The 12208-nt window shown below is 38.7% G+C and overlaps 1 protein-coding gene across 2 annotated transcripts in view; it reads right to left on the bottom strand.

The window, feature by feature from the left end:
- EEF1AKMT2 (EEF1A lysine methyltransferase 2) overlaps positions 1-11648 on the bottom strand; it is a 33059-nt gene extending 21411 nt beyond the window's left edge. The window contains exons 1-4 of one of the 2 annotated variants that reach the window (XM_058298172.2): positions 11435-11648; positions 10133-10198; positions 9312-9430; positions 6031-6092 (exon numbers count right to left, since the gene is read on the bottom strand). In XM_058298172.2, the coding sequence (XP_058154155.1) occupies positions 6031-6092; positions 9312-9430; positions 10133-10198; positions 11435-11541 (354 nt within the window). In that variant the 5' untranslated portion in view covers positions 11542-11648. The remainder of the gene's footprint in view (positions 1-6030; positions 6093-9311; positions 9431-10132; positions 10199-11434) is intronic. The other variant, XM_004446653.4, reaches the window with a different exon arrangement.
- Positions 11649-12208: the final 560 nt, after the last annotated feature.

The raw sequence follows: 12208 nt of genomic DNA, 5'->3' as shown, positions 1-12208 counted from the left end.
GATATTAAAAGGACAAGAGAATACTGTGCAGAAGAACTATGTGCACATAAATTCAAAATGAACCAATTCCTCAAAACCCACAAACTACCCAAACAAACTCAAATGAAACAGGTAACCTAAATAGTCCTCTAACTATTAAAAAAATTGAATTAATACTTTAAAAACTTTCAGAAAAAGAAATCCCCAAGCTAGAGGGTTTCATTGGTGATTTCTAATAAACATTTCAAGAAGAAATAACACCAAATGTTTAAATGTGAAAGATAAAACCATAGAGTTTAGAAGAAGGAAAAAAATAGGAGAAAATCTTTGTGAACTGGGATTAGGCAAAGAGTTCTTAGATATTATACCAAAAGTACAGTACATAAAAGAAAAACTCGGGAAACGGACTTGGCCCAGTGGTTAGGGCGTCCGTCTACCACATGGGAGGTCCGTGGTTCAAACGCCGGGCCTCCTTGACCCGTGTGGAGCTGGCCCATGCGCAGTGCTGATGCGCGCAGGGAGTGCCGTGCCGTGCCGTGCAGGGAGTGCCCTGCCATGCAGGGGTGTCCCCCGCGTAGGGGAGCCCCAAGCGCAAGGAGTGCGCCCGTAAGGAGAGCCATCCAGCGCCAAAGAAAGTGCAGCCTGCCCAGGAATGGCGCCGCCCACACTTCCCGTGACCACAACAGAAGCGGACAAAGAAACAAGAGGCAGCAAATAGACACAGAGAACAGACAACCAAGGAGAGGGGGGGTAGAATTAAATAAATAAATAAATCTTTAAAAAAAAAAAAAAGAAAAACTCGATAAATTGGACTTCATCAAAATTATAAGTATTCTGCTCTGAAAAAGACCCTGGTAAAATGGATAAACACACTATATAAAATGGAAGAAAACATCTGCAATCATATCAGAAAAAGGTCTTGTGTCCAGAAGATAAAGTCCTCTCAAAATTCAAATGCAAGAAACCAAAAAATGTAACTTAAAACCAGACAAAGGACTTAAACAGAAATTTCACCGAAGAGGAGGTATGGATGGCAAATGAGCACACGGAAGCATATTCAACATCATTAGCCACAGAGAAATAAAAATCAAACCAAGATTAGATGCTACTACACACATATTACAATGGTTAAAAAAAAAAAAACTGACAATTCCAAGTGCCAGCAAGGCTATGGACTGATTGGAATTCTCATACTTGGTTCATATATACAAAATGGAAATGCAAAATGGTACAACCACTCAGAAAATGGTTTGGCAGTTTCTTATAAAGTTAAACATATTTACTACAGTGAAATGAAACCTATATTTATTTTTTAAATGTACACAAATATTTATAGTAGCTCTATTCATAATTGCCAAAAACTGGCAGCAACCCAAATGTCCTTCAACAAGTAAATGGAAAAAAAAACTGATACACCTAAACAACAAAATACTTCTCAGTGATAAAAAGGAACGCACTATTGATACACACAAAAATGTGAATGAATCTAAAAAAGCATTATGTTGAATGAAAGAAGCAGTTTCTAAAAGGTTACACACTGCATGATTCATATGACACACTTCAGACAAAACTAGCGATGGAGAATAGATAAATGGTTGTGAGAATAGGAGGGTGTTATAACAAAGGAATAGGACAAGGAAGATTTTTTTGGTGGAAATGTTCTGTATCCTGATTTTCGTGGTGATTACAAGAATCTCTTCATGTGTTAAAATTCACAGAAAAAGGGAAGCAGATTTGACCCAATGGATAGGGCATCTACGTACCACATGGGAGGTCCAAGGTTCAAACCCAGGGCCTCCTGACCCATGTGATGAGCTGGCCTGCGCGCAAGGAGTGCCGTGCCACATGGGTGTCCCCCGCGTAGGGGAGCTCCACATGCAAGGATTGCGCCCCATAAGGAGAGCCACCCAGCATGGAAAAAATACAGCCTGCCCAGGAATGGTGCCACCCACACGGAGAGCTAACACAGCAAGATGACACAACAGAACGAGACACAGATTCCGGGTGCCACTGACAAGAATACAAGCAGACACAGAAGAATACACAGTGAATGGACAGAGCGAGCAGACAACTGGGGGGGCATTGGCGGGGAAGGGGAAAGAAATAAATGAAAAATAAATCTTTAAAAAAAAAATTCATAGAAACATAGAGAAAAAAGAGCCAATTTTACTATATGTTAATTAAAATTTGTAACAGGGCAAGTGGACTTGGCTCAACAGACTTGACTCACATTGCTGATGAGTGCAAGGAGTGTCATGCCACGCAGGGGTGTCCCCCGCGTAGGGGAGCCCCATGCACAAGGAGTGTGCCCTGTAAAGGAGAGCCACCTGGCATGAAAGAGAGTTCAGCCTGCCCAGGAGTGGTGGCAGCACACTTGGAGAGCTGACGCAGCAAGATGAAGTAACAGAAAGAAACACAGGTTCCTGGTGCTGCTGACAAGAACAGAAGCAGACACAGAAGAACACACAGTGAAAGAACATAGAGAACAGACAACGGGAGCTTGGGGGGGAGGAAAAAGAAATGAATAAAAACAAATCTTTGAAAAAAAAATGTGTAACAGGATATTATAACAACTTCATGCCAATAAATTTAAAATGTAGATAAAATATATATTTCTTTAAAAACACAATAAAACTGACTCAAAAAGAAATCAAAATTGGAATAGTCCTAAATCTACAAAAATTTAATTCATAATTTAAAACCTTTCTACAGGAACAGTGTAAAGTGTTTGTTTTTGATAACTGCATACTTCCAGTGACTATAAAGTCTGAAATAACTATATTTTATTAAGTTTTATAAAAATGCAGAATTTCGGTTTTTTTTTAAGTTATGTTGTTAGCACACAGAACATTTCATTATTGTTTTTTGGGGAGGGGGTAAATGTCACTAACAGAATGTCTCTGAGGCTGGACTGATATGGGAGAAAACACCTTTCCCCTCTAGTTTTGAGAGACTTCCTCTTTACTCCAAGGAAAAGGGATTCCCTGATGTTGATAAATATTATCCGCCTTGGTACAGATGCCCTGTGGTGTGGAAAAACTAAAATTCACTTTTATGTCCTCATATCCTCTTCTCCCTCTCTGCCTTCAGCGTACACTTGTCTCCCTTAAACCCAGAGACATGTTGGGGCCTGACCCAAAAAAGTAGGAATTCCTTTTTTCAGACTGCGGATAATTCTGCTGTTTTCATTTCATTTCCTGAAAGTCAGAGTCAGCTCATGAAAAGTTGTTAAACAAAAAGCTAAATATGAAATGTCAATCCTCACTCTAAATTTCCCTGGTTCAGAGTACCAAATGAAGACATCATTGGGTTTTACAGTGGCTTTCTGAAAGTTGTATGCTGTTAATGACTGTCTGCTCAAGTCCTACTGAAATATCATGATTGTTTATGAAAAGTATCCTTAATAAAGCTGGATACAGTTTGGGGAAAAAAAAACCTTCCTACAAAGAAAATTCCATATTTAGAGGACATCACCTTAAATTTTCCCAAACATTTAAGGAAGAAACAAATACAATCTTACAGAACTTCTAAAGAATAAAAACAGACACAGAGACACCTTCCCATCTTATTTTGTGAGGCCAATAAAACTTCGATACAAAAATCTTATCAGAAGTGGGAAGCAGATGTGGTTCAATGATAAGAGCATCTGCCTACCATATAGGAGGTCCAGGGTTAAACACCCAGGGCCTCCTGGCCCATGTGGTGAGCTGCCCATACACAGTGCTGCCATGCACAAGGAGTGCTACGTGGGTTGTCCCCCACGTAGGAGAGCCTCACGCACAAGGAGTGAGCCCTGCAAGGAGAGCCGCCCCACGTGGAAAAAAAAAAAAGCATAGCCTGGCCAGGATGGCTCTGCACATACAGAGAGCTGAGAATGCAAGCAAGAACACACAGCAAATGGATACAAGAGAGCAGACAACCGGGGGAGCAGGGGAGAGGGGGGAATAAATAAAAAATAAATATTTTAAAACACAACAAAAAAAACCTTACAAGAAAATTGCAAGAAAGCAAAATTAATGGCTACTCTTTCTCTCAAAGCTGTACAAACCTTAAACAAAATACCACCAAATCAAATCCAACAAGACATGAAAAGGATAAAACACCACAACCAAATTGGGGCTACTCCAGGAATAGAAGCACTTGTTTTAACATTTAAAAATTAATCACTACAATTATATCAATAAAAATGTCAATTAAAACAATTGAGGAACCTCCCCCTGAAAAATTAATTCACCATTAATAGAATAATGACGAAAAGTCATCTGATCATCTAAATAGATATAAAAGAAAGCAATTGATAAAATTCAACAGCCGCTCATAAGAAAGGAATTTCCTCAATCTGATAAAATCTATAAAAACCTATAGTTAATATCATATTTAATTGTAAAAATATTAAAACCTTTTCTCTTATAATAGACAATGGTACAAGGATGTCTGTGTACATTTCTATTCAACATTGTACTAGAGCGCCTTTGAAAAAGCATTTTAATAAACAAGATACTAAGATTGTAATAGAAGAAATAAAACTATTATTTGCATATGATTTTGTTATCTATGTAGAAAATCCAAAAGCATCTATAAACTATTAGAATTGATGTGTGAATTTAGCAAGGTCACTGGATACAAGATATTTTTTTTAAAAACCTGTTGTACATAAATATAGACTAGCAATAAACTATTAGAAAATAAAATTTTAAAAGCATAGCAATAACAATTGCAAAAACAACAAAAAATCAAACACCTAGGAATATCTAATAAAAGATACATAATATTTCTACATAAAAAAACTACAAAATAATACTGGGAGAAATAAAAAATGCCTAAATAAATGGAAAAATATATCATGCTCATGGATTCAAAGACTCAGTACTGTAAAGATGTAAATCTATAAATCCTCACCAAATTGAACTATAAATTCAACATAATCCCAACTAAAATCCCAGCATCTTTTTCTGAAAAGATGATTCTAAAATTTAAATAACTGTACAAAGAGCTAACAATAGTCAAGACAAGAGTAAAAAAGAAAAAACTGGAGGACTTACACTAATCAACATTAATCAAATATGAAGACTCATAGAAATGCAGTAATTAGGATGACATGGTATTGGCATAAAGATAAACTTGCCAAAGGAATAGAACAGAGAATCCAGAAACAGACCCAAACATACATCATTATTTGGTTTATGACAAAGGTGCCACCACAGAGTTGTGTGGGAAAGGATGTTCTTTTCCAAAAATGATACAGTTATCTGGATATTCATATGGAAAAAATAACCCTAGACCTCTACTTCCCAACACACACAAAAATTAATAGAGACCTAAATGTGAAAAGGAAAACAATAAAGCTTCTACAAGAAAACATAGTAAAGTATTTATGCTCTGAGTAGACGAAGGTTTCTTAAACAGTATTCAAAAAGCACTAGCCATTAAAAAGAGAACAGAAAATGAACTTCAACAAAAATTAAAGCACTTCTGCTCATCAAAAGATACTACTATAGGAGTGTGAAAAGCAAGCCATAGATTGGATGAAGGTATTTGCAATACAAAATTCATGTATCCAGAATATATTTTTTAAAAACTCCTATAAATCAATAAGAAAGACAGGCAACCCAATTTTTAAACAGGCAAAAAACTTGAAAAGGTACTTCATACACACATCAAAAAAGAACATCCAGAAAGTATATGAAAATATGTTCAACATCTTTACTCACCAGGGAAATAAGAATAAAACCACAATGAGATCCCACAATACACCTACTACAATAACTGAAATTTTTTTAACTGACAAGACCAGGTGCTGGCAAGGATGTGAAGCCACTGGAATTATCATATACTGCCAACTGGAGGATAAATTGGTACAACCATTTTGGAAAACTGTTTAGTAGTATATTTTAGAGCTAAACAAACACATCACCTATGACACAGAAATTCTACTTCTAGATATATATCCAAAAAAATCATACATGTATAGCCCATAAAATCATATATAAGAATGTTAAAAAAAAATGTGATACATCATTAGTCATAATAACTTAAGTACTGGAAACATACCAAATGTCCATCAACAGCCAAATTAATGAATGTGTGATATCTGCATATAATTGAACACTCTCCTGCAAAGAAATGAAGCAATTTACTGGATGAACAGAGATAAACGTCACATATCAATGTTCAGCAAAAAAGGCAGGCATGTCCCCTACCCCAAACAAAAATAGAAGTACATACACAATGATACCATGATATAATTTATGTCAAGTCAAAAATAGTCAAAACTAAATGCAATAGAGAAGGGATAGTCTCTTCAACAAATGAGTGCTGGAACAACTAGATAGCTTAGATACAACAAGAAAAAATTAACCTCAACCTATACCTCACACCTGAAATAAAAATTAGTTCAAAATGGATCACAGCTCTAACGATAAAACTTTAAAACTTTTAGAAGAAAACATAGAAGATCTCTGTGATCTTCAGTTAGGCAAAGATTTATTTAATATGGCACCAAGGGCATAATCCACAAAAGAAAAAAACTGATAAGCTGAGCTTCATAAAAATTAAGAACTTCTGCTCTTCAGAAGATATTAAGAGAATGAAAAGACAAGTCACAGACTGGGAGAAAATATTTGCAAGCCACAAACCTGACAAGAACTTGCATCCAGAATACATAACGAACAATCAAAACTCAACAATAAGTAAACAAACAACCCAATTTAAAAATGGGCAAAAGAATTGAACACACATTTCACCGAAAATACAGAGACGACAAATAAGCACATGAAAAGATATCCATTATCACTAGTCAATAGGGAAATGCTAATCAAAACCACAATGAGATACCACTACAGCTAATATCAAAAACAGTCAAACCTCATGTATGCTGCAGAAGTTAAAACAATGGTTACTTTTAGAAGGGGATGAGCAGGAAGAGGCACAAGGAGGCTTAAAGGGTGAGGGCAATGTTTTATTTCTTGATCAAGGTCATGAGTTATACAAAGGTGTTTTTATTTTGTAAAAGCTGGACCCTCGCAACTTGCTCACTTTTCCAGATGCATATTACTTCATTTAATATATTTACATTTAAAAAGAAGAAAAATTCCCTTAAAAGAAACTCCAAATTTACATAGTTTCACCAGTGAATTCCACCAAACATTTAAGGGAAAAAATAACACTACTCTTATACAAACTCTTTCAAGGAAAAGAATCTCAAGGATGCCAACATAACCTAACACCATAACTTTACAAGAACATTACAAAAAAAGAAAATTACAGGTCAATTTCTCTCATGGTCAAAGTTGCAAAAATACTAAAAATATTAACAAACTGAATCCAGTGATACACATAAGTTGGGGTTTACTGCAGAAATGCATTCAACACTTGAAAGTTAGTCAATGTCATTCACCAACATTAACAGACTAAAGGAGGAAAATCATGATTATCTCAAGAGATATAAGAAAAGCATTTGATAACATCAAGATTTATGAGAAAAACATACCCACATACACACACGCACACACGAATCCCCTCAACAGAAAAATTGAAGGAACCTTCCTTAATCTGATATAAACTAATTACAAAAAAAAACTTATGTTCTAAAATCAAGCTAATAGTGAAATATCAAAAGCATTTTCTAAAACAGGGAGAAAGAACAAGGATGCCTTCAATCACTTCTTTTCAACAGTCTACTGATGTCCTAGACAGTGTAATAAGGGGGGGGGGAGTTGTATGATATTGGAAAAGAAGAAATAAAACTGTCATTCTCACAGTGTACATAACTATATCTAGAAAATTAGGTAATCAGAATGAAAAAACAGTAGTACAATCATGCAAAGGAATACCGCACAGCAATAAAATTAATGAACTACTGCTACATGCAATAACGTGAGTGAATCTCACAATTTTGAGTAACAGCAGAAAGAAACGTACACAAACCAAAGTTCCACATGTATATTCAAAAACGGCAAAACAATAACGTTCAACTCAAGAGTGGTTAGTAGATAGTGATTACATTTAGAAAGGAAGGAGAGTTTATTTAGAAAGGAAGGAGAGAGGGAATTCCAAAGGAGTTTCTAGAAATCTGTAATATTCTATTTCTAGATCAAGGTGATAGTTACATGGTGTGTTCACTCTGTGATACTTCATTGAAATATACACTTATGATCTATGCAGTTTAATGTGCATATGCTATACCTAATTTTTAAAAGTTTATTACAAGTTTTTCTTTTCTCACAAGTTTTTCTAATCACATTCCACTGCTGAACACATTTTAATGGTTCCTTATAACCTAAAAACAAACTCTTAAGCTCTTAAGCACAACATAGTATGTTGTGCTCCTACCTTTAACTTAATCCTCATCTCTGACCATCTCTCATATATTCTTTATATTCCAATTTACCTATTTATAGGCCCCAGTACATGCTTGCTTTAAACCTTCATGTCTTTGTTTCTTTGCTTGTAATTCTCTCCCTCTTTACATCCATACCCACATTCACCCCCAACCCTGCCCTGCAACTTAATCCAACTCGGATATTAGCTCCTCCAAGATTCTTTCCTATTCCTCTTCCCCAAAGTTAACCACTCCTTTTTCTATGCACAGTACATCTAGTATCACAGACATCAAGCTATATATAATGTAACTTTCTAGCTATATGTCAGTCCATCCTCTATTAGACTGGGAACAAGTCAAGCACAAGGTCTAAATCTTCATGTTGCCAGTGCCTAGCACAAGGCTTGCCAAGTGGAAGTTATTCAACGAATTTCACTTTTATGTATACAGCCTTCCAAATAATACTGTAAACCAACTAGGATGAAGCCTAAACTTTACACGTCCTTCACAGCACACAGCACAAAAATGAGCAAACCACAGACACACATCAGTGACTGTGTAGCAAGTAATGGAATCTGTACCAAAAACCAGTTTCATGGACAAATGCTTTTTTCAAATCACGTTTATCTATGATAAAATAGATATGTCCTACTGGAACCTAAAAGGGTTGTCTTCCTTTTAAACAGATTGAATTTTAGAATTTAGAGCTATAAGAAACCAACAGAGATCACCTAGTCATAACCCTTAGGAAAGAACTGAAGCCCAGAGAAATTAAGTGCCTTTTTCAAGGTCAAGCTATAGCTGGAAGGGCCAAGAATAGGATTCAAATCACCTGGATCCTCATTCAGTGTTTTCTCAGTCTATGCAGCCTACTTTTGTACCATGTGGCTTCTCAAAGTAAGTAGCATGACTGTTTTATTATTTTACATTTAGAATATTTATATCCCCAAATGCAAAAAAAATTTTTACTTCATTTTACAGTTTGGCTCTAACACATAAATACTAAAAGTACCAACAAGTTCAACCAGGAAAACACCATTTCCTGTCCCAATATCAAGCACGGAAGCATCCAGTGGGATCTTGTGTTTTTCCATCCACCTTATCAATCGGTTCATACTCTCTTCTCCAAACCTGTTAGAAACAGAGAATCAATTAATCAAATAACAAATGGATATAGGACAAGAGTAAGCTTACACCTTACACCCAATTAAGTTTTGTGGGGGTTTTTTTAAGTAAACTGAAAGAAACAAATATCTACACCTGTGACTGCTTAAGCTTCATGCTCTTGGAGAAAACACCTCCAAGAATAGGACAGAATAGACAAGGTAAGTATGTTATTAAGTAACGTTGTTCCACATTAACATTAACCTTTGTACATGTTGGTGGCTCAAAATTTTATTGCTTATTGAAGAAGGACAACTGAGTATTATTTCCTAATAATCTTAACAAATATTTAAAAGAGACATGAAAGCCACTTTAAATCTACCCACTAAAGCTAAAATCAATATGGGCTACCCAAGATTTTTAGGCTGTCTTTCTTTGGTGTAAGTAGTTTTAAAAACATCTATCAGGGGAGTGGAGGTAGCTCAAGCCATTGGGCACTTCCCTCCCACACGGGAGGTCCTAGGTTCAGTTTCCAGTGCCTCCTGAAAAAACAAGAACAAAACAACAAGCAAAACAAACAATAAAACCAACTCAGGGAAGCCAATGTGGCTCAGTGTTTGAGTGCTGGCTTCCCATATATGAGGTCCCAAGATCAATCCCCGGCCCCCGTTACCTTAATAAATAAATAAATCTATAGCCTTTGGATCATAATCCCATTTTCTAACTTACCAAATTTCTCCTGTATCTCCATATTTTTGAAAAGTTTGCAGTTCTCTCTCATAAACAGCATCCCAACTATATAAAGAATGAAATGTAAAGGAAGATTCCTGAATTAAACTATATTGTTTCCAGTGTATTACAGAATTACTTATTGGAGTTATTTATGAAAGAGGTTTAAAGCATTATTAGTATTATCAATAAATGGACATAGATAAATCTTGTGATAAAAAAACAAAAGATAAATTTTTAAGTAAAGAATGACAGATATGGGCAAGCAGAGTTAAGTATAAACATGTAAAGCACTTAGAAAAAATACCTGACACATAAATTCTATATGTTAGCTTTAAAAAAAAGGTGATTGTCCGAGGAATTCTAAGTCCCAGACCTCCAAAACTTGACTGTTACAGGCATGGTCTAATTAGGGCACGTTTTAATCTCATGTGCGCAGATACAAGTATTTTCTACCAGTACAGTGATTACACAAAATGGAACTCACCAAAAATAAGATCTGCTTAAAGGTTAAGATTTTTAAGTTTAAGGTTAAGTTTAAGTATTAATTACAGCTTCCCGTCTCTCTGTTCTCTAACTCCTCTTAAATGGAGTCTCCCCCCTCTCCGCCCCGCCCCCAGTCTTTTGCTTGCTCGTCCTACTTCATCACTCTAGAATCCCTGCTCCCTCTCACTCCTCCAATTTACCTCTCGACCTTCCCGTTCCTTGCAGCCATTCCATCCATTAACTCATTCGGCATTGAGTAAGCATCTGTTTTAGATCAGATCACTTTTCTCCTACCTAAAGATGCCCCACTACATCTTCGCTTCCTTTGCAAGTCCTCCTCCACTCCCACCCCTTCCAGCCCCCGGATCTCCATCCTAGTCCCTTTAGCCTTTTCAGCTCCCTTACCCTGCAGTTCTTTCCGGGCCTCTTCTCCCGGCCCCCCAGAACTATTCATGAGCCCCGCCCTCTCTCCCTTTTCCCAAGCCCGTATCTCGGGTTTAAGACCCCGACAGACCAGGCTCCCCCCAGTCCCCGTCCCGAGGGTTGCAGAGCCCGTCCCGCACAACACGAGCCCCTCATGCTGGCACCTCAGGCTTCAACCCTCTCAAATACCTCTTTACCACCCCCAAGGCAGCCTCCCGGGAAGCCACCCCTTCACTTTCGCCTTCGTCTCCCCCAGAGCGGCCCTTCAGGTTTCCTCCCGCCACGCCCCCAAGACTCCCCATCTCCCGGCGGCGCGGGTCCCCGCCCCTCCGACCCCACGGCGGGCCAGGCCAGGCGAAGCCGCCCTCTCTCCCCTGCCCTGCGCCCACTCACTGCTCTTGGGTCCCCAGCGCCGATGGGGCGAAGCCAACCTCTTCGGGACTGCCCTCGCGGGACGGCGCCGCGGCCCCAGCGCCGTTGCCGTCAGCTCCGGTGCTCATCTCGCTCCGCGCCCGGCAGAACCGTTGGGGCCGCCATAGAGACGTGGCGCGGCAGAGCGGACGTGCGAGCGGGCGCCTCTAGGCGGCGGGAAGCGGTCCTCTCTACTGCTCCAGGCCCCGCGAGGGGTCCCCGTGAGCCGGGAACCCAGTGGTCGCCCGCCTGGGTCACGACTCCGAGGCCCTCTACGACAGGTGTGGGCGGGCGAAGCCCTCCTTCTCCCTGCCCCCTTCGGCCAGCATCAGAGCCACCCCCTTGGTCCAGGTGCCCACCTAAGCGCGATGATACTTGGTTAAGGCTGTTTGTAAGCGACCCTTCAAGGTATTTTGGAACAGGGCCGGCGATGGAGGTAGTCACACTTAATACGTTGCTCAACCCAAACGCACAAATCGTCTTTTCTCTCCAGATCGTGGGCAAATTTGGGAAACCTATCCCAAATGAGCTGAAAAACTCATTTTGTTTGTGGCTGGAATTTTGACCTCGCAAATAGCATTCTGGCCTCTTCTGGATTCATGTTAGTGATGGGCATGGGAATTTACCATGCTCCCAAAATAGGTTAATCCCGGGGATCAATGCCTTGTGGGTTGTGGAAGAAAGTGCAGGAGTTGGATGCCAAGACACATGGATTCCTGTCTCGGCTCTGCCCCGGATCGGGAGGGGGGCCTAAGA

This window comes from Dasypus novemcinctus, chromosome 6 (assembly GCF_030445035.2).
Source record: "Dasypus novemcinctus isolate mDasNov1 chromosome 6, mDasNov1.1.hap2, whole genome shotgun sequence".
Classification (NCBI taxonomy): domain Eukaryota; kingdom Metazoa; phylum Chordata; class Mammalia; order Cingulata; family Dasypodidae; genus Dasypus; species Dasypus novemcinctus.
The sequence above is the reverse complement of the archived record's forward strand: the minus strand, read 5'-3'. Positions and strand labels throughout refer to the sequence as shown.